The sequence below is a fragment of the Gadus morhua genome, chromosome 7 (genome assembly GCF_902167405.1).
Source record: "Gadus morhua chromosome 7, gadMor3.0, whole genome shotgun sequence".
Classification (NCBI taxonomy): domain Eukaryota; kingdom Metazoa; phylum Chordata; class Actinopteri; order Gadiformes; family Gadidae; genus Gadus; species Gadus morhua.
This window is the reverse complement of record NC_044054.1, coordinates 1,679,850-1,703,100: the sequence shown is the minus strand read 5'-3', so window position 1 is coordinate 1,703,100 and position 23,251 is coordinate 1,679,850. Positions and strand designations below refer to the sequence as shown.

Genomic DNA, 23,251 nt, shown 5'->3' with positions numbered 1-23,251 from the left:
TGTTAATAATTATTATTATTATTACGTTGTGAGCACTTTACAACAATTTTGCATGAATAAATCATTCATTAACGTTAGTTGATTCAGTAATAAGCATTAATTGACTAATTAAAACTTGGCTAAAGGTGAAGAACTCATCTGCTAAATGTGTTCATGTTCACAAGGCCTACATTAGTAAACAAGGTTAGGGTTGGGTTCAACCCTGACACAATATAGCGTGGCTTATTACTGTTAACTAACCTTAACTAATAGTTCATTAATCTACCCTTAATGTAAGGTGTGAAATTAAACTGTAAAAAATGAACGTTCAGAATTCAGACCGAGCTCGCCTTTCATCTCAAAACAATGCACGTTTTCTTCAGTCCTTTTCTCTGGCGAACACCTCGGGAGGCTGGGTGTGGGTTGGTTGCGGTGAAGAGCTTCAGCGGTGACTCATTCCAGTGTAAGCTCCCTATAGCATGACTCAGTGGGCGAAGAAAAGCCGCCGCCCATGGTAGCTATCACGCTACGGCGAGCATAGTGGGTAACTAGCATCGTTACCCACGGAACCAAAATAGTTACCTGTTTTGTGACCTATAATCCAGCTTTATGAGTAGGGAATGAGTTTGTGAACATCGCAGTGTGAAATAATCCTTTGATTTTAGAGGCGTAGCAGCACGCGATAAGATCATTTGCGAAATTCATCGGTTTTTCGAGGGAATGTATTGCAGATTGGGATTTTTTGCAGAAATCCTGTTTTTTGGGTGGAAGAAAATCGGATGAAACAAACAAAATAGAGAGAGAGAGCTCCTTTCTGACCGGTAGCCTATCATGTTTTAACGCAGCTCCCTTCAGATCAGGGCTGTCAAACATACGGCCTGCGGGCCAGAACCGGCCTGCCGACGGGTCCAAAACAAAAAGGAAATCCTCTGGCACACAGCCAGTCCTTTAAACTGCTGCCTCTTTCTTCTGGCATGCGGCCCATCCTTAGTTTAGACAAGGTCACCTTCTTCTGCCTTCTGGCCATGTTGCGCAATACAATTTTTAAATCTCCCTATTTATCCATTTTTATTTTATATTTATTTATAATATTCATAATTTCTGTCAAAACTTGTATTATATTTTAGTTTACATTTCACTGCACATCCTGTCTAAGTATGTGATCAATAAAAACCTTTGAATCTGAATCTGAATCTGTATGGACAACGTGGAATAGCCATAATTAGATAATTTACAATTAGCGTTTATAATTTACAATTTACAATTAGTAAATAGAGTTTGCTGTCATTTTGGTTATCCTCATTAACATATATGAGTAATAGTCGTCTGTTTTGAGAAGGGATGAAATCACAACAAACCGTTGCTTCTTACAGATGGTGAACTCGATCTTATGGATGCCTTCGGACTCGGTAAGAAAAAACAATGAACCCTGAAATTACAGAACAGACAAACAAATGCTATCTCTAGCTGTAGCAAAGCGTTGTGTAGCAAGGCTCATAGACTGAAATGACCTGGACCTGGCACTAGTGGTTGACGATACCAGTGGATGTTGTCCCATCATAGTTACATTGTATTGTTTTATTATTATATCATAGATGCTGATTCTTCATCTTTTTATGATTCTTTCAGACCCAGAGCCTGAGACTGAGAAGCCAAAGAAACCTATTTCAGGCGGTGGTACGTTACCCAACAAACTGTTATAATGTTTTAAAGGTATAGATATAAACCTACTTCAGGCAGTGGTACGTTAGCAAACAAACTGTTATGATGTTTTAAAGGTATAGATATAAACCTACTTCAGGCAGTGGTGACTCTGGTCCACTAAACTGTCAGCATGTGTTAAAGATAGAGATGTCCGATATTATCGGCCCACCGATATTATCGGCCCGATATTAGCATAAAAATGTAATATCTGTCAATATCGGTATCGGATTTTTTTTGCCTTAAAACCGATTTTTTTTTTATTTATTTTTTTTATAGCTCAAATAAATGTTTTCAAAATTGTGCAGTACAGTGCACATTGTAATTGACTCATATTTGTGCATTTATTCAATTAAGGTTATTGAGTTTTAGTTAAAGAAACATACTGCTATGTTGCACATAGTTGTTCAGGTACAATGTTTTATCATTTGTGAAGTCAAGTTTGCCCTATTTGTTGTGGGCATTGTCAAGATTATCTCAGGGAGAGTGTAATCCAAACTGTTGTCTGAGACCATTAAAAAAATAAAAATAAACATGGCACTTTTCCCTTAAATTAAGTTGAAGTATTTTATCTTATTTTGCACAGACAATGTTAACATTTGGAAAGCCTTGTTGCATTCAAGAATGCATCCAGTGGGGCATCACAATAACATTAAGCATGTTGTGTTAATTCCACAACAGGAGATATGTAATGTTACCTAAATTAGGTTTGAGGAAAAATAACCCAAATATCGACATCGGTATCGGCTGATATCGGAATCGAAAATTTAGAGTTGGACAATATCGCAAATCGGATATCGGCAAAAAAGCCAATATCGGACATCCCTAGTTAAAGATATATATTTGATTATTTATCAACAACGGTCAAAATGCTCATTAAGTAGATTTTAGTAAGAGTGTTTTGAACGTATAATATAATCTATCTATATATCAGACCGGGATTAAATCACATCAAACCTTCCTTTCTCTCTAGGGGGTGAATTTGATCTCATGGACGCCTTCGGACTCGGTAAGATTTTCTATTCAGTAAAATTGCAAAACAGACGAACCGACAAACTCCTCTTAACATGAACGCGCGTTCACTGCACTCACGACGTTGTAGGATGGTAACTGTCCACTGACACGGTGCTGAAATGGGCTCTGCAGGAGGGGGAGACGCAGGAATGTTGCAGGAAAATTGGGTTAAAAAGGGTTAAAATATCTTCCCATCAAGGCCAACAGCAGAGTAGCCTACGAAAAGAATAGACTGGAATAACATGAATGTTAAAGATATTAAAACACAATTGATTAGGCCTAGGCCGACATACGCTATATCAATCCTAATCCTGAACGCACTGTGCGTACATTTCAACCTCTTAGATGCTCTGGATCCAGGTGAGGTTCATGCACACGCACGCACACACACACACACTAATACACACACACACACACACTAATACACACACACACACACACACACACACACACACACACACACACACACAGAGACACACACGCACACACACTAACACACACACACACACACACACACACAGACACACACACACACACACACACACACACACACACACACACACACACACACAGAACACGATTCTTACATAATTTCATGTCATTTTATGACGTAGCTAAATGCTCATCTCTTGCTTTTCAGACCCAACAAACCCTCCCAAGGTCCCAGAGAAAGCCAAGCCCAAATCCAACGGTTTGTACGGCCTTCACTCCAGGAGAGAACACTGTCTTCGGTTAAAAGCTTGCTGCAAAGTGCAACGAAATCTTCCAGAACACATGTTGTTCGCAAGACACTCGTACACGGAGACCCCTTATTTTTTATATAACTATCTATGTATCTATCTAACTACAGATAACTTATTAAGATTCAGACTATAGATAATAATTAACAATACTGTTCTCTCTGGCTCTTAATGTATGCACTTAATGTATGTTGTACGTCCTGGCACTTAAAAATAGTACTTTGCATTGTGTAGCATCTTACCCTAGCTATCCTTTATCCTGCTGCTTAACACTGCTCAGCTCGGCCGTCACTGAAGCCCTTTAGCTGAGTATAAAAGAGCAGAAGGGTGCCACATTCGGAAACGAAAAAACTCAGAATCATCCCCCTACATTTCTCCACCAATAAGTGTGACCTTTCGCACACCTGTGATTGAGAGGCAAGGTAGCCGGTTAGAAATGAGCCGGGAGCAGTTTAAAATCTAAACCGCCTCACACAGACTTAATTAAAAGTGCAGTAAACTCTTACCACAGAGCATTCCTCGGATGTCTGGCATTTCTAAGAAAGGACACTAAAATGCTAGCTCTTAAATCTGACCTACAGCATAATTATTAAGGAGGAGTTCAAGATGGTTTTGGGGGGATCATAGAGGCATAGGCATTCAACTCGCCACCCAAAGGCACAGGGTTCGATCCCTATTTGTATGTACTTATAGGTTGGATTTAATGACCTGTATCTGAGTTCACTGTCTAGTGTCTAACCCTTACCTGCTCCTTTCTGACCGGAAGCCTATCATGTTTTAACGCAGCTTCCTTCAGATCAGGGCTGTCAAACATACGGCCTGCGGGCCAGAACCGGCCTGCCGACGGGTCCAAAACAAAAAGGAAATCCTCTGGCACACAGCCAGTCCTTTAAACTGCTGCCTCTTACTTCTGGCATGCGGCCCATCCTTAGTTTAGACAAGGTCACCTTCTTCTGCCTTCTGGCCATGTTGCGCAATACAATTTTTAAATCTCCCTATTAATCCATTTTTATTTTATTTTTATTTATAATATTCATAATTTGTGTTAAAACTTGTATTGTATTTTAGTTTACATTTCACTGCACATCCTGTCTAAGTATGTGATCAATACAAATTAAAAACCTTTGAATCTGAATCTGAACCTGTATGGATAACGTGGAATAGCCATAATTAGATAATGTACAATTAGTGTTAGAGTTTGCTGTCATTTTAGTTATCATCATTAACATATATGAGTAATAGTCGTCTGTTTTGAGAAGGGATGAAATCACAACAAACCATTGCTTCTTACAGATGGTGAACTCGATCTTATGGATGCCTTCGGACTCGGTAAGAAAAAACAATGAACCCTGAAATTACAGAACAGACAAACAAATGCTATCTCTAGCTGTAGCAAAGCGTTGTGTAGCAAGGCTCATAGACTGAAATGACCTGGACCTGGCACTAGTGGTTGACGATACCAGTGGATGTTGTCCCATCATAGTTACATTGTATTGTTTTATTATTATATCATAGATGCTGATTCTTCATCTTTTTATGATTCTTTCAGACCCAGAGCCTGAGACTGAGAAGCCAAAGAAACCTATTTCAGGCGGCGGTACGTTAGCAAACAAACTGTTATGATGTTTTAAAGGTATAGATATAAACCTATTTCAGGCAGTGGTACGTTACCCAACAAACTGTTATGATGTTTTAAAGGTATAGATATAAACCTACTTCAGGCAGTGGTACGTTAGCAAACAAACTGTTATGATGTTTTAAAGGTATAGATATAAACCTATTTCAGGCGGCGGTACGTTAGCAAACAAACTGTTATGATGTTTTAAAGGTATAGATATAAACCTATTTCAGGCGGCGGTACGTTAGCAATCAAACTGTTATGATGTTTTAAAGGTATAGATATAACCTACTTCAGGCGGCGGTACGTTACCCAACAAACTGTTATGATGTTCTAAAGGTATAGATATAAACCTACTTCAGGCGGCGGTACGTTACCCAACAAACTGTTATGATGTTTTAAAGGTATAGATATAAACCTACTTCAGGCGGCGGTACGTTACCCAACAAACTGTTATGATGTTTTAAAGGTATAGATATAAACCTACTTCAGGCAGTGGTACGTTAGCAAACAAACTGTTATGATGTTTTAAAGGTATAGATATAAACCTACTTCAGGCGGCGGTACGTTAGCAAACAAACTGTTATGATGTTTTAAAGGTATAGATATAAACCTACTTCAGGCGGCGGTACGTTACCCAACAAACTGTTATGATGTTTTAAAGGTATAGATATGAACCTACTTCAGGCAGTGGTACGTTAGCAAACAAACTGTTATGATGTTTTAAAGGTATAGATATAAACCTATTTCAGGCAGTGGTACGTTAGCAAACAAACTTTTATGATGTTTTAAAGGTATAGATATAAACCTACTTCAGGCAGTGGTACGTTAGGAAACAAACTGTTATGATGTTTTAAAGGTATAGATATAAACCTATTTCAGGCGGCGGTACGTTAGCAAACAAACTGTTATGATGTTTTAAAGGTATAGATATAAACCTACTTCAGGCAGTGGTACATTAGCAAACAAACTGTTATGATGTTTTAAAGGTATAGATATAAACCTACTTCAGGCAGTGGTACGTTAGGAAACAAACTGTTATACCGTTAAAACTGATATACACAACTTTGTTTGTTGTGTACAAAGTAAAAGTATATTATATGAATGAATGAATTAACAGGTTCTCCTCAATGTTGTCTGTCTCCAGGGGACAGTGGATTTGATCTTGGCGATGCTCTCGGCCCAGGTAAAGAAGCTGAGCTCTTCTAGGATAGAACACTTGCGGGACCCTATCATGTCTGGCTGGTGTTTGCATGTGGCGGTGTTAATTATTTTTCTTTGCTGCTTTCAGTTAAATTCATAGCGTAATGGATATCGTTAGCCTTATAGCATAGGTAGGCTATATACATTTTTACACTGCCAAGCCCGGCGATTTCATCTTCTTATCTCAAGTTTCCTGTTTAAAACTGAGGGGGTCAAATCCCCGGTTCGTCACGGCACAGGGTTTCTTGGTTCACTGGGGAAGGCGGGGCTGCGCACGGAGTCTAGACCTCTTTAGAATAATTTGCACACTCTCGAATGTTTTGTTTTTTTCATGAATGAAGACACCCGTGTCTTCATTCATGAAGAATTATGAATGAAAATTATGATTAACTATTTACAAGTGCAAAAACACCAACATATTCTTTATTTTGCATTCGTGTTTTATCCCGACAAAAGCCTCGTAAGAACATTTCCTCTGGTCTCTCTCGTAGATCGCACCATCTTTCAACGTCTTTGTTTAATGCGACTGCATCACCTTCTCTCACATGATCAGCAGCTCGCGGATTTCACTTTCTCTCGAGTTAGAACTGCCCATGATGATATCGCTGCGTTGTCTCTGTACCGCAGCAACACCTCTACCCAAGCCCCCCCTGGAACCGCGGAGCCATCGCATTTACATCAGATTCAAAATGAAACCAAATAAATGTGTGTAGGGTCCGGGAGGGTAAATTGAGGTGCTAGCTCAAGCAGGCAATTTCCCTCGGGCAGTGTAAACTCGCGGACCGTGCCGCGAAAAAGGCGTGCATACGACGGCATATTTGGAAGTGTAAAAACGCCAATGATGGTGCTGGTAATGTTAGCGGAAAAGCGTGCGCCGTTCAGGCAAGCATCGCAGCACAGTTTCCCGCAGCTGTCTACGTTCACTGCAGAAAACACGCTCTCAACTTGGTGATTGTGCACCGTCAGGGATGTTTGTAACTGTCCATTAGACGCGGTCCGATAAATAATGACCTTCATCACAGCCTCACCGAAGCGCCTACAGTGCTTTAAGGCAAACAATTGAATTGAAATCAGAGGGTAGACAGCAATTGCAGCTCGAAAGCGACATCCCACACAAGAGCAATGGAATCATTAGATTTTATTATATGCCTTATGACGTGGTGTTTGATCGGTTCATTTCGGCGGCCCGTGTATTTTTGGAATTTTAAATTGTTGTTGTTGACTTCTAACATGTCTTTGTCTTTGCTGTTTAAATCTAACAGTAGTCTATGATTAATATATCGGCGGTAACCACTGTTTTGGGGATATTGCGAAACTGCGCCAGCTGGGCATTCCGTGGTATTGGATGTGATTTAATAAAACGCATCCAATACACGGACTGGTGACGCCACTGAGGCTATAGTAGGCTAACGATGCTCTTAGCACCCTACGAGTACCCCTGGAGTCCTCGTTAGCTACGGGCGGTTTAACGACGTTCGTTACCAACGATGCTTCCGGGAAACGGTGTGAAAACTACGATGCACATGCGACGCACTTCAAGACGTACATGGCTAACGTAGGCTAACAATGCTTTCTGGCCACGGGGCCCTGGACATATCTGTATATCTGTAGGCAATGCTAATCAATATTGGTATCAATAATGCTACATACAATCACATCCTTTAACTGATATATTCTACAAATAAGACACTGGATGTGTACAATTCCAGTGGCATATTTATAGTTTGCCTTGAATTAAACGATGCTGACACTTAATTTCCTGGCCTTTTATGATCCATTCAGATCCAGAGCCCGAAAAACCCAAGAAACCAACTTCAGGTGGTGGTGGTAAGCTAGCAAACAAACTGTTATGTGTTAAAGGTATATGTAAACCTACTTCAAGTGGTGGTTGTTATCAAACAAAGCTTGTGTTTAAGATATGTGATTATTTATCAACAACGTAAAACATGCGCGTAAAGTTATTTTTAGTGGTAGTGTTTTGACCATCGATAACAGAGCTGTGCTGACCAGATGACATTATCTACAGTAATCAATAATCTAATGTGAGTTAGCAATTTAGGGTTTTGTTTTTAAGACAATTTCATTAGAATCAAGTTACCTCAATGGTATATCTATATGCACGTTTATTTTTATTTTTATTTTATTTTATTCTTCATCTATTTACATATAAACAATATATATATATATGTTTCATACCAGTATGAATTAATTGTATTCATATACATATATTTGATTAGATTTATCATATGTATATATATATATATTTTATATTTATTGATCGACTGAGGCATCACCCAGTCCCTTTCAAACCAGCCAGCAGATCATCGCATAATTCTCTCAAAAGTCGATCCATGGTGTTTCCGTTGGTACAGTCCAGTAGATCCATGGTGTACCAGTTGGTACGGTCCAGTAGATCCATGGTGTACCAGTTGGTACGGTCCAGTAGATCCATGGGGTACCAGTTGGTACGGTCCAGTACATCCATGGTGTACCTGTTGGTACGGTCCAGTAGATCCATGGGGTACCAGTTGGTATGGTCCAGTAGATCCATGGTGTACCAGTTGGTACAGTCCATAAATAGCAGACTCTCATGCGCAAAAACCGCAAGAAGAAAATGATAAAACTACAAAGAGCACATGAGAAACAGAATAAACTCTTCTTCACCACAAGTTACAGTGAGGCTGGGTGGAACACAACTTTGTTTGTTGTGTACAAAGTAAAAGTATATTATATGAATGAATGAATTAACAGGTTCTCCTCAATGTTGTCTGTCTCCAGGGGACGGTGGGTTTGATCTTGGCGATGCTCTCGGCCCAGGTAAAGAAGCTGAGCTCTTCTAGGATAGAACTCTTGCGGGACCCTATCATGTCTGGCTGGTGTTTGTATGTGGCTGCGTTAATTATTTTTATTTTCTGCTTTCTGTTAAATTCATAGCGTAATGCATATCGTTAGCCTCATAGCATTATTTCTAGAGCTGTCAGTTAAACGCGTTATTAACGGCGTTAACGCAAACCAAATTTAACGGCGTTAAATTTTTTATCGCGCGATTAAAGGGACTCTTACCTTTGTTGCATTTTTACACTTTTTTTGGATAAGGTTAAATTGGTATTAATAAGGTAATAACACTCTAATATGCAAGACAGACCCACCAGGAGTAAAAACAAACAATTATTTTACTCTCATAATATTTAGTGAAAACTTCAACCAATAAAATTCTTCGGACCGAATGACCTTATTGGCCGACAGACCTGTCTGTTTGCTGCATGGATATATAAGGTTTTCCGTCTGCTTCTTGTGGCGCATTCGGGCCCGCGTCATCAAGGCGCGTCCTCAACTAGAGGGTTTGTTTTGATTCCACGGCAGACAGTAGCGAGTAGCGACCGTAGCGACTGACGATGGCAGACCAAAGTGGTCCACGGCGTACTGAAACTGCACCATTCAGTCTGATTAGGGGACTCATCTCGGACTCAGACTCACAGAGTTACCCTCCTCTGGAGCCTCAGGAAGACCTCCAGACTGTTGGCCACCAACTGCACCATTCAGTCCGACAAGGGGACCCGATTCGGCCTCAGAAGCCAAGTGGTCCCGCTCCCCTGGATGATTCTCAGGACCTCCAGACCGTTGGCAACCAACCGCACCACTCAGTCCGATTAGGGGACCCGTTTCGGACTCAGACGCGACGTTGTCCCGCTACTCTGGAGCTCCAGGAAGACCTCAAGACCGTTGGCAACCAACCGCCACACTCAGTCCGATTACGGTACCCATTTCGGACTCAGACGCGACGTTGTCCCGCTACTCTGGAGCTCCAGGAAGACCTCCAGACCGTTGGCAACCAACCGCCACACTCAGTCCGATTACGGGACCCATTTCGGGCTCAGACGCGACGTTGTCCCGCTAATCTGGAGCTCCAGGAAGACCTCCAGACCGTTGGCAAACAACCACACTATTCAGTCAGATTAGGGGACCCATTTCGGCCTCAGACGCTACGTTGTCCCGCTACTCTGTTTGTAATGCTCATACACGTTTCTATATTATGACCCCTGGGAGTCTAAACATAACCCATGGGAGTCTAAACATAACCCATGGGAGTCTAGAACTTTTGTACTGTAGCGACCCTGGGACAGTTAAATAGTTTATGTGTTATGTGTTACATTATATTTCGTTGTCCGTTATGCCAGTTGTTCTATGTGCATTTATTGTAATGTTCTTCTTGTCAATCAGCGTGGGGGCGAATCATTAGGTCAGCTAGGGGAGGGCCTTGGAAGAACAGGAGGGTGGGGGCCTGCACGCGAGTGAGACCGTGTTGGGGGTTGCCGGGGTAACCGGGGTTTGTTTTGTGTCGGTTTTCTGCCGTTGGTTACAATGTTACGGGTTTCAGTGACCTGGTTTTGGTTCATTAAAACTACCTTCAACTACTAATGACTCGACATCATTATGTCACCGGCGAGGTCGTTACAGTACTCGTTAAAAAATAACGCTTAGTTTTGTACTCTAAAAAATAACGCTTAGGGGGTGGGGCATTGGAGGAAGGCGGGATGATTTGAATGTGCTGTAATTCTCAAATGCAACAAAGGTAAGAGTCCCTTTAACGCAATTATTTTATAAAAAAAAAAAAAAAAAAACTTTTTTTTTTTTGGCTCAAAACAAAGAAGCAGTAGCCTGACTGCTATGTTCAAATGACATTTGTTCAAAGCAGTCGTTTAATTGCACTATAGGCTCTTTTTTTGTATCGTCCTGTTTTGATCAGTGTATATGCCAATGTTGTTATCAATAAAAAAATCATTTGCACAAGGCAAGCCGATGCACTTCACCATGTTAATAAGAGAATTAAAATGAGAAGAATTATGGGCCAAAAAAATCAAGGGATATTTAGCATAGAAAAATAATTTGCGATTAATTAGAGTTGACTATGACATTAATGCGATTAATCACGATTAAATATTTTAATCGCTTGACAGCTCTAATTATTTCATAAGTCAAAATTTGGCCAAATTGTGATACCTAACCTAACTGCTCTCCTGACGCTGCTGATTCACTCCGCCTTATTGGTTACATCCTAAGCCATTCAGAGTGCTTCTTGCATTCCATAATCACTATCTGCCTAAGTCATCTATTGGACTAAAATATGACCCAGGCAATTATGTTATGAGGCTAACGATTTTTCTGATAGATCAACAGATTGATCGCTTTGTAATCTTGGTTTGTTTGTGGCGCTTCTTGGTGATCAATTCTTGCCTTCAGTTGTGTGTCTTTGGTGATCAATTCTTGCCTCCATTTGTTGTCATTGGTGATCAATTCCTGCCTTGTTTTGTGCGTTATTGATGTTCAATTCTTGCCTTGTTGTGTGTCATTGGAGATTCAGTTCTTCGGTTCTTCTTTGGTTCCTACAGTGGTCTTCTGGTTCTTTTTTGGTTCTTGCAGTGGGTCTGAAAAACATATAAAGTCATGCGTCATCATTCTATATGCTAAGGTCTGTTTCCTCTGACCTTTGACCCACAGACCCCGACCCCAAACCAGCCGTTCCCCCAAAGACCGGTAAGTCACTCAACCTTAGTTCTAGAGAACCATCCGTTCTATAGAACCACCATCATAGAACCATGATGGTTCTATAGAACCACCATCATTGAACCATGATGGTTCTATAGAACCACCATCATAGAACCATGATGGTTCTATAGAACCAATGGTTCTGTAAACTAACCTCCTCAGTGGGAAAAATACGATAAAATGATCGCTAGCAATAGCATCTCGCTCAAAGTGAACAAGCTAGAAGCAGCGCTAGTGCAAAATGGAACGACCGAAAAGACAGTCAAAAGTGTTAAGTGGTTAGTGTATGTGTTAACCTTAGCCAGCTGATAACCTTGCAGTTCAATGGCAGCCTGACTCATGTCGCGTGGTGGTTCTCTTGCGGTCTTCAGGAGGAGGAGGAGGAGGAGGAGGAGGAGGGTTTGATGATTCAGACCTCTGGGACGATTCCAAAGGAGAGCTGAAACCTGAAGGAGGAGGTAGGACGTTGTTATGGTTAGCTCGTACTGCTAGCTCCTAGCCTGGTCCTACCAAACTCTCGTACGTTAAGGCGGGTGTCTGTAGGAGTTTTAAACTATTGGATTTACCCATTGCTACTCTGGATCTGCCATAACCAATCGCTAATGTTTGACTACAGCTAAAACTAGCGCACAACCTCAATGTCATTGTTTTAATTTGGTCCAAATTTGGCCGGAGAAAACCCGCGAATGTACCGCAAACCTAGACGTAGTACTGAAGGGAAATGAAAATTGAGGGGAAGTACATAGGCGGGCGGAGCCAGGCTAGTTAGCTCCTAGTGTTAGCTCGGCTTTTGTACTGGGATTCAGCCGGTGCTTATGATGTTTATCTAAAATTTGTTTATCTTAATATTTGCGTATGGGGTGGCGGTACATATATGGGGTGGCGGTGGTAGGTAGATGGGGTGGCGGTGGTACGTAGATGGGGTGGCGGTGGTACGTAGATGGGGTGGCGGTGGTACGTAGATGGTGTGGTGGTGGTACGTAGATGGGGTGGTGGTGGTACGTAGATGGGGTGGTGGTGGTACGTATGGGGTGGTGGTACGTCTTCTTTGGGTGGCTGTACCACTGTTCAGGGTCCAGTCTCTTGCACCAGGAGTGCTGTGTCTATGTCTTCTGCCAGTGACCCTTTTGCTATCTTAGTCGCTGGTGGCAGATGGTAGTGATTACTCCCTTGCTGCGTTTTCTCCTTCTTTTTCTTACATTCTAACGGAATGAATCCCGAGACAACGAAATAAACAAAGGCATAAACTGAGGCTGGCCAACATAATCAAAACCACATGTGTGGTGAGGTTCAGATGGGACGACTTGTATTAAAGGGGGTGAGATGCATCGGATCTAGCTCTCTCTCTCTCTCTCTTTCTGTGTCTCTGTCTCTGTCTCTCTCTGTCTCTGTGTCTCTGTGTCTCTCTCTCTCTCTCTCTCTCTCTCTCTCTCTCTGTCTCTGTCTCTGTCTCTGTCTCTCTCTCTCTCTCTCTCTCTCTCTCTCTCTCTCTCTCTCTCTCTCTCTCTCTCTCTCTGTCTCTGTCTCTCCCTGTCTCTGTGTGTCTCTCTCTCTCTCTCTCTCTCTCTCTCTCTCTCTCTCTCTCTCTCTCTCTCTCTCTCTCTCTCTCTCTCTCTCTCTCTCTCTCTGTCTCTGTCTCTCTCTCTCTCCCTCTGTCTCTCTCTCTGTCTCTGTCTCTCTCTCTCTCTCTCTTTCTCTCTCAGATTTCTAATTGTTTGTGGGGGGGGGGGGGGGGGGGTGACGTGGCTAACCTCTCCATGGACTCAGCCAATCAAAAGCCACGAGGGAGGGTCGGGCACCTTCAAATTCTTAAAAAAATATGTTGCGTGTAAAGTAACCCCCGTTCTATCCACCGCGAGGCTACACCCAGACCGTGTCCCCAGATAACCCCCCCCCTTGATCCGGTGACGCTGTGTTGTCTTCGAAACACATCGCCGTGGTTACTGTTATGATATGAGCGGTTTCGTGTGTCATAAGCGCACGCACACTCACGCGACAGACGCGTCGTCGAGGATGTGGTCTGCATTTTTTTACTTGCCCTACTTTGTTAAATCTGCAGAAGGGTCTACGGTGGATTTAGTGAATAATACCCCAAAAATATATATTTAATAGACAGAAACAGAAATTATTCAATGAAACAAGATCTGGTTCAGCATACATTTCAGTGGGTTATAAAAACTGCCCACCTCTGTCTGTCTGTCTGTCTGTCTGTCTGTCTGTCTGTCTGTCTGTCTGTCTGTCTGTCTGGTTGTCTGGCTGTCTGGCTGTCTGGCTGTCTGTCTGTCTGTCTGTTTCGCTGTCTCATTCTACTTCCTTTTTTTGTTTCAGCTGGAGGACAGGATCCCAACAACGGTAAAAACAAAAGCAAACAGCCCCCCACCCTCCCACAGATGCATTTTACATTTATGGCCTTTAGTAGACGCTTTTATCCAGAGCGAGTTACAATAAGTCCATTTGTCAAAATTAAGAGAAACAGCAATATATATCACTGTGGTTACACTAAAGAGGTTCATAGAACCATGGGCCAAGCACTAATAATCACAAGGTTAACCCATTGGGCTCTACACCAAGCTAAGTACTATTTTTAAGTGTCAGGGCGTACAACATACAATAAGTGTGTACATCAAGTGCCAGGACGTACAACACACAATAAGTGTGTACATTAAGAACGTCCCTTTAATGTCTTGTTTGCTTCATAACCTTTTTAATACTAAGCTGATTGTAAGTCTGTTTACCCCCCCCCCTCTTAAACGCTAAGTACCGCTTTGTGTGCTTAAAACATTTTTAAAGTCCAGAAGGGTGAATGAGGAAACTGATACTCTCTCTCTCCTGTCGTTGACAGATGGCGGAGCAGATCAGCCCCAAGGTAAGAGTTCAAAACAAAGAATAGCACTGGTTTCGTTTCGCCACGCCCAGCGCTCAACTCCGGGCTTCAATGGCTCTTGGTTCTTATGGTGCGGTGCCAACCCTCCCATTCTCTCTCTCCCTCTCCCTCCCCCTCTCTCTATCTCTCTCTCTCTCGCTCTCGCTCTCTCTGGCTCTCGCTCTGTCTCTCTCCCCCTCCCTCCCTCCCCCACCGGGAGAGACAGGCATCGGTCTCTCTTTCTTCCTCATCTCCGTCTCTCTCTCTCTCCCCCCCTCTCTCACTCTCTCTCTCCGTTGTCATCCTCCCCGATGGGCTACTGTTTCTTTTCCATTTCCTGCCTCAGAGGAAGTCGTTGGTTTTGTCGGGGTTCGTCCGTTTGTTCGCCCCCCCCCGCCGTCTCTGCACCTGCACGGACGTCTCTTTAAAGGTCCCATGACATGCTATTTTATGTATTCTTTAATATAGGTATTAGTGGGCAACTAACACAGTATTCAAAGACGTTCCTGAAATTCAGCCGTGGTGCAGAGTTACAGCCACTCCGAGCCAGTCGCACATTGAGCTTCCCCCAAATGCGCTGTTTCGGTGGGCGTGTCAAGGAGGAGGGTGGGGGTGTGGCCCTGAGCAGCTTGCAGCCAGGGACGGTACCATGCGCTCTGTTTACAGTGGATGTATCGCAATGGCGAGGCGCACACAGCCTTTAGCCGTGTTCTGTAAATATTCTAGAACACACGGGAGTCCTGGAGCTCTATATCTAAATATTATCATATAGCCTACACAGATATCTATATCATATAATACATATTATCACGGCCAAAAGCTGTGTGAGCCGATATTATGAATCTCAAACGACCGCGTTGGGTTCTCCGACGTTCCTGGTTCTTCAACGTCCACATCAATGTGAATACACACACTGTAACGCAAGTGTTTCTTGTCGGTTCTTTGACGTGTCTTGTATTTCCACAACGAGACTGTCGTGGGGGTTATCTGAGCCATGGTTGAGAAGGAATTGGGGGAAAGGAACTTTGGTTTGACTCGCTGAAGTACATGAACTGCGCCATCACACCTCCTTGTCGTGGTTCATGTTCTTGACTTGAGGGAGTCGAAGCCAAAGTTCTTTCCCCCCAATTCATTCTCAACCTTGGCTGAGATAACCCCCAATACGAGTCTCGTTGTAGAAATACCAGAGACGAGAGTCCGACGTGTTATGCGCCATCACACCAACAGCAGAACGGTTATCCAAATAACAAGGAAGTGTACAACACTTGCGTTACAGTCCTGGAGCTCTATATCTAAATAATATCATATAATACATAGATATCTATATCATATAATATATTGTGTGCGCCTCCAGACGATATTATGAATCACAAACGACTTTGTCGGGTTCTGCGACGTCTCTGGTTCTTCCACTTTCACATCAACCTGAAGTCGACTGAACCGCGCGCTGCCTGCTGCCAGCTGCCCGCTGCCGGGCGATGGTGCCTCGCGGCAACCGGCGGCATGTCGCAGTTCATGTACTTCAGCGAGTCAAACCAAAGTTCCTTTCCCCCAATTCCTTCTCAAACATGGCTCAGATAACCCCCACGACAGTCTCGTTGTGGAAACACAAGACACGTCAAAGAACCGACAAGAAACACTTGCGTTACAGTGTGTGTATTCACACACACACATGTGGCGCCCGCACGGTCGAGTCTCATTGGCGGGCCAACGTCTCTGGGCGGGCCAGGCAGAGTAAGGGGAGGAGCCGAGATTCCTCATGACGTCATGAGCACAGACATTCTAAATCAGCGCGCTTGAGCCTCCGTTTTTTCAAAGGCGAGCAGAACAGCTAGTGCTCGTTTTACACCAAACGCAAGTTTTAGCCACTGGGGGACCATAGGCAGGCTAGGGGAACTCATATTTATGTTAGAAAACCTCACAAAGTGAGATTTTCATGTCATGGGACCTTTAAAAGACTCCTCCGAGGGATAGCCTTCTCCAGGAGAGACAGGCATCGGTCTCTTTCTTCCTCATTTCTCTCTCTCTCTCTCTCTCTCTCTCTCTCTCTCTCTCTCTCTCTCTCTCTCTCTCACCCACTCACCCACTCACCCACTCACTGACTCACTCACTCACTGACTCACTGACCCTCTCTCTCTCTGTCTCTGTCTCTGTCTCTGTCTCTGTCTCTGTCTCTCTCTCTCTCTCTCTCTCTCTCTCTCTCTCTCTCTTTCTCTCTCTTTCTCTCTCTTTCTCCGTTGTCAGCCTCCCCGATGGGCTACTGTGGTATTTCCATTTTCTGCCTCAGAGGAAGTCGTCGGTTTTGTCGGGTTCGTCCGTTGCACCTTGACTCAGACTTAGGGTTAGAGTTAGAGTTAGCCCTAACCCATTACTCAAAGTTAGGGTTAGGGTTAGCCCTAACCCTTTACTCAGACTCAGAGTTAGAGTTAGGGTTAGGGTTAGCCCTAACCCTTTACTCAGTCTTAGGGTTAGGGTTAGCCCTAACCCTTTACTCAGACTCAGAGTTAGGGTTAGGGTTAGCCCTAACCCTTTACTCAGAGTTAGGGTTAGACCTTTTCTCGACCCTCGGGTAAGGGGGTTGATTTCGTTGAGCGACCGTGTGGGGTACGGCTCCACCCAAAACGTTAGTGAGGGTTAGCCCTAACCCTTTACTCAGTCTTAGGGTTAGGGTTAGCCCTAACTCTTTACTCAGACTTAGGGTTAGAGTTAGGGTTAGGGTTCGGTTTGGCTGCGTCCTAGAGGAGCTCCGGCGCCGGCCTCACCCCCCCCTCTGCTGTGATTCGTGTCGTTGCAGATCCGTGGGTCCGAGCGCTGCGGGTCCTAGAGGCTAACATGCCGGAAGGCGTCCATATATGGCTAGCCAACATAAAGCACAGCCTGGTGCCCTTCTTAGAGCGCGCCCTTCAGCTGCTGGGCGGCCTCGCGTGAGACGCGGCCTCTCTCGCTTCCTATTGGTCGCCTCCAGGGTGGGAGGAGTCCAGCACCTCCACCCGAACCCCCCACCCTGCCCCAAAATAATCATAAACACAGGCTAGATGATGTTATGGGGCTAACGCTATCGATGATGCTATGAGGCTAACGCTATCGATTATGCTATGAGGCTAGCTACATGGTGTATGTACCTTGATGCTACCTCTCGTTTCCTATCGCTCCGCCTCCATGGAGGGAGAAGACAATGCCCCCTCCACCCCCCCCCCTTCACCCCCGCCCACCCCCCCCCCCCCCCCCGTCTAGGATATTGGCACTTCATGGTAAGGATCCATCTTTAGCCTCGTAGCATAACGGTCCCATTCATGCTAGTCCTATTTGAAGTTATATTTTAAGGTTTGTGTTTAGCGTCAGAAATGCTCAAAGTCAAACAGATGACTGAGGCGGGTGGTTGATATACTATTGGGTGTGTTGTGTGTTTATGTGTGCGTGTGTGTGTGTGTTCACACTCGCTCCTATTGTGTTTCGTTCCTCCCGCACGGTTTAGCCCGAAGGGAAATATGAGTCATCCGTGTGTTGGCATGGATAACAGACCATAATATGATGAGTGAATGCCATCCGGTACGCGCTCTGTTTCGTGTTTTTTTAAGCCGCCTGTCACTCAAACTTTGTGTGTTCTTTGTTAGGATAGAATAGAATAGACTTTAATTTCCATTGTGTAGTAGGTCCATAAAACTGAATTTTCTTGTGCTAAAACAATGCTCACATAAACACTCACACAATAAATAGTATAAAATTTAAATAAATAAAATAGATTGGTTGATGATCTTTTGAAAGGACAATGGCCGACAAAACGTTAATCCCATGAGATGGTTCTAATGCTGTAGTGTAAATTTCGTTGCAGGCGTGCCCACAATAAAAACTCTTCCACAGAATCGGTACAAGGAATTTATTTATGTGGTAGTAGCAGCTGATCTAGTGAAACCTTCTGTCCTCAAAGCAGCTTTGAGGATTAACCTCCAAACAGGAAGTACATTTCCATCCCACTTCCTGTTTCCATTGCCTCGTATGTGTCATCAGTTCGTCTCGCATCTCAGACGGCATTCGTGTTGGCACGGACGTGGCGGCCATTTTATTTCCCCGCGGGGCGAATATTCGTTATTTTAATTAGCGTGGCTTGTGTCGCTAGCGCTTAGTGGCTTGTGTCGCTAGCGCGACGGGTTCAAATTCTTCTCAAGAGGAGACACAGGATTTAGCAGCGGGTTCACACCTTTGGAGAAACAGGTTGTGGTATGTGGCCGCTGGTCTGGGTGTGGTTGGTGGAATTCTCCAGCTTAGGTTAACTGACTTTTGTGACCAATTAGCCAAGGCAAGGCAACTTTATTCATGCAGCAGTTTTCATTCACAAGGCAGACTCAAAAGTGCTTCACGTGGAAACATTTTCATACAATAAAATTATATAATAAAATAGAATAGATGCGTAAAAGAAAAAAATGGCAAAGTTAAAAAATGCATTGTAGAAAGAACAGAAGAGCTAAAGCACACATAAAAGTCTGCAGTCTAGTTTTTGAAAGTGGTCAGAGTTGGGGGCAAGTCTTAAATCCTCTGGGAGTTTAATCCAGCGATTCGCTGCATCGTAAGTAAATCCTGCTTTCCCATGTTTCGTGTTTACTCTGGGGATAATTAACAGATTGGTCTCAGAAGATCTTAGTGTTCTACGAGGCTTATGTAAGCTATAAGATAGCAATAAGCTAGCTTCAATTTCTGAAACAAATTGTCCAAACAAATGCGTTTAGACAACAATGTGCTTTTTTATGTTTGGTTTATCATGGTTAAGTATTTAAATACTGCTTGAAGAGATTTTTTCTACTGCAAAAGATTAAATAAGCAAACATATATTTGTGTTTACTTTGTATTGGCGGCCTTCTCTTTTCTATTGTGTCTCTAGGGAAGCCTGTTTCACCTGTGTGTTGGTTTTTTTACACTCCCTGCCGTCCTAATAAAGACTGTCCCATGCTCTCTTGTCAGGTGTAAAACTGTTTGTTGTCATTTATAAACATAAAAGGAGAATCTGTACGCAGGCCCTTTAAGAACCATATGTGTGTGTGTGTGTGTGTGTGTGTGTGTGTGTGTGTGTGTGTGTGTGTGTGTGTGTGTGTGTGTGTGTGTGTGTGTGTGTGTGTGTGTGTGTGTGTGTGTGTGTGTGTGTGTGTGTGTGTGTGGAAAGATATTAGACAAGGCCGTACACAACACCTCAAAGTTTCCAGGGAAATTGTTTGGAATAGCTTCCAGTGATACTTTTTTCCTCTCTCTCGCATGTGTTCTACTGTGCTCTCTTTCTCTCTCTACAGTTACATAAACTCTCTCTCTCTCTCTCTCTCTCTCTCTCCCCCATTCCCTCCCTCCCCCATTCCCTCCCTCCCAAGCCAACGCCCTAGTTCAGTACTCCGTCTTACACTTCTCCCTCATGACTCACTCAACGTTTCCAAAGAGGTCCTCCCTCACAGAGATCCGGTTCGGTGTCTTAGTGGAGCTGGGCTCTCCGGCCCTTTGCTGCCTCTAGCATTGGAAGTGGGGGCTTCCAGTGATCCCCCTTCTGTGTAAACTTCCCTTTTGTCTGTCTGTCTGTCTGTCTGTCTGTCTGTCTGTCTGTCTGTCTGTCTGTCTGTCTGTCTGTCTGTCTGTCTGTCTGTCTGTCTGTCTGTCTGTCTGTCTCTCTCTCTCTCTCTCTCTCTCTCTCTCTCTCTCTCTCTCTCTCTCTCTCTCTCTCTCTCTCTCTCTCTCTCTCTCTCTCTCTCTCTCTCTCTCTCTCTCTCTCTCTCTCTGTGTGTGTGTCTAAACTTCCCTTTGTCACCCGTGGAGTAGGGGTTCCCCTTTTAGTTGTCATTGTTTTGTTGTCAAGGAGTCCCCACTTGGTCAGCAAAACACTAAAGTGTGTCGTCATGGTATTAGTCCCAAATGATAACAAGGAGTGATAGCTGTGTTTGTGCGCAAGAACAACGTGTACTTAGCCCTGAGAGTTCAGCACTGGAATTCAGTATGGGTGGCAAGCCTGCCTACACTGACAGAAAACTTTTCTCCCTATTGGACGCCGTTGTTCTCAGAATACACCCCCTGTCTGCCCGCCCGCCCCGTCTGACGCGTTGGTTGCCTTACCGAAGCGCTGCGGCTGTTGCGGTTTCAACACGGGTGTATACTGCCCTCTTGTGGCGTTTTTGGAGAACTGCATCTTTTGTATTTTATCTTTATTTTCTTTATCTTGTATTGTTCCTGCTATGTGGCTGTTGATGAACCAAACCTAAGAATTGTACTCTTGTTTACTTGTACAATAAGATGTTATAAAAGTGTTTGTGTGTCTGCTTGCGTGTGTGCTTTTGCGCGTGTGTGTGTGTGTCTGCATGCTTGTGTGTGTGTGTGTGTATGTGTGTGTCTCCTTTTGTCTGTGTGTGTCTGTGCTTGTGTCTCCTTTTGTTTGTGTGTGTGTGCGCGCGTGCGTGTGTGTGTGTGTGTGTGTGTGTGTGTGTGTGTGTGTGTGTGTGTGTGTGTGTGTGTGTGTGTGTGTGTGTGTGTGTGTGTGTGTGTCCACAGAAGCCGGTGCAGGTCAGATCGCGGGCATCGCCAGCGCGGTCGGCATGGCGATCCTGGGCGCAGCGTCCAGCTACGTGGCCTACCAGAAGAAGAAGCTCTGCTTCAAGATCCAGGGAGGTGGGTGTCAGGAACTGCAACTCCCATGATGCATTGCGATGGACCAGCCCTGTGTTGGAGCATTAGCATTCCAGCAGGGAGGTGGGTCTCGGATGCAATAAGTCCCATGATGCATTGCGATGGACCAGCCCTGTGTTGGAGCATTAGCTTTCCAGCAGGGAGGTGGGTCTCGGATACAATAAGTCCCATGATGCATTGCGATGGACCAGCCCTGTGTTGGAGCATTAGCGTTCCAGCAGGGAGGTGGGTCTCGGATACAATAAGTCTCATGATGCATTGCGATGGACCAGCCCTGTGTTGGAGCATTAGCGTTCCAGCAGGGAGGTGGGTCTCGGATACAATAAGTCCCATGATGCATTGCGATGGACCAGCCCTGTGTTGGAGCATTAGCGTTCCAGCAGGGAGGTGGGTCTCGGATACAATAAGTCCCATGATGCATTGCGATGGACCAGCCCTGTGTTGGAGCATTAGCGTTCCAGCAGGGAGGTGGGTCTCGGATACAATAAGTCCCATGATGCATTGCGATGTACCAGGCCTGTGCTAGCCAACATGACAGTTGGGTCTAAAAAGAACAACAACTCCCATGATGCATTGCGACTGTTAATGTTTTTGTTTGTGCAATGTTCTCGCAGGAACGGATCCCGAGAGCGGCAAAAACTACGAGGGAAACCGCGGGCAACCAAGACAAAGTAGGTGTACTCTATTGATCCATGTCACCCATTATCATTATTAAATCATTATCCTTATCATCCATTATCATCACTAAATCATTATCGTCATAATCCATTATTCAGCTCATTACTATTACATTATTCTTATCATCTGTAGCATCATGTAGCATCTTACCCTAGCTATCTGTGTTGTGTACGGGGAATGGGTTAACCTTGTGATTGTTGGTTCTTGGCACTTGGGTCTATGAACATCCTTACTGTACTGACAGAGATAAATTATTCTTTCGCTTTCTTCCGACGAATGGAGTGCTAAAGCTTCTGCTAACCTTCCCAGATGCAGGTGGAAATCCCCTCTCAGTTCTCACCAACCTGCTCAGAACCTCCTAGACGTCTTCCAGACGGACGGACGGCCGCCTCTGACCGTATGAACGGACAGACGCAGACTTCGGCAACTTAAGAAAAAAATAAAATAAAAACGGGTTTGTCCGAAAGAAGAGAAGAAGAAGATGTACAAACATTGCCCCTATTTAGTTCACTGCTGTCGGATGCATTTGTGAAGTTCAAGTTTTTAGTCCGAACTTTATGAGAAATGTAAACGTATCGTAGCCGTACGTATTTTTTTTTTTTCGTTTTTTACAATTACATTTTGTGTGGGTTGTGTTAAGTCTAGTTTGTTTTTCGCTATTTCCGATCGATGCTACGTGTTAATTTAACCTGACATTGGGTTTTTGAGATGTTTACCTTGTTTTTTTGTTTCTGGGAGTAGAAATTTGAGGAGATACGATTGGTTACTCACACTCTGTGTTGTGGGTGTGGCCACACGGTTGGGAATGTGCGATTTGGGACGCATTGGGACATTCTTTGTTGTTGCTACTGCGCAACATCGTACGTTAGCAAAGACCATGCCCCCTTACCCTAACCCCACTAAACCCTGAGGTAGTACACAACCTAGGGCAACACTAGCCGCGTTTACATGGACACTTAGATTAGATTTGCAATCGGAATAGATCTATTCCTATCATGCAATCCGAATGCATTGTATATGGCATTTACCAAAGTGGTAAGCGTACGTTCATATGTCTCTCACGCACAACCGTTATCTTGGTCTTGACTTATATGATAAATGTAAAGGATAATGTTGTACAGAACGCCGGTCATTGATGGGAACGTAAGCCTCGACAGGGCGAACCGGACCCTGACGCGAAGCGGAGGTCTTGTGCTTCGCTCTGAAGGGTATTATTTTCGATAATGACCGGCGAGGTTCTATACATTATCCCGCTTA

The 23,251-nt window shown here is 43.9% G+C and overlaps 1 protein-coding gene across 3 annotated transcripts in view; it reads left to right on the top strand.

Annotated features, from left to right (window-relative positions):
- Positions 1-19,616, top strand: part of cd99 (CD99 molecule) — a 21,157-nt gene extending 1,541 nt beyond the window's left edge. Inside the window, exons 2-16 of one of the 3 annotated variants that reach the window (XM_030361626.1) lie at positions 1,353-1,388; positions 1,609-1,656; positions 2,654-2,689; positions 3,040-3,054; positions 3,335-3,385; positions 4,728-4,763; positions 4,984-5,031; positions 6,200-6,238; positions 8,038-8,082; positions 9,034-9,072; positions 11,755-11,790; positions 12,174-12,260; positions 14,131-14,154; positions 14,645-14,668; positions 17,460-19,616. In XM_030361626.1, the coding sequence (XP_030217486.1) occupies positions 1,353-1,388; positions 1,609-1,656; positions 2,654-2,689; positions 3,040-3,054; positions 3,335-3,385; positions 4,728-4,763; positions 4,984-5,031; positions 6,200-6,238; positions 8,038-8,082; positions 9,034-9,072; positions 11,755-11,790; positions 12,174-12,260; positions 14,131-14,154; positions 14,645-14,668; positions 17,460-17,593 (698 nt within the window). In that variant the 3' untranslated portion in view covers positions 17,594-19,616. The remainder of the gene's footprint in view (positions 1-1,352; positions 1,389-1,608; positions 1,657-2,653; positions 2,690-3,039; positions 3,055-3,334; positions 3,386-4,727; positions 4,764-4,983; positions 5,032-6,199; positions 6,239-8,037; positions 8,083-9,033; positions 9,073-11,754; positions 11,791-12,173; positions 12,261-14,130; positions 14,155-14,644; positions 14,669-17,459) is intronic. The other 2 variants (XM_030361627.1, XM_030361628.1) reach the window with 2 other exon arrangements.
- Positions 19,617-23,251: the final 3,635 nt, after the last annotated feature.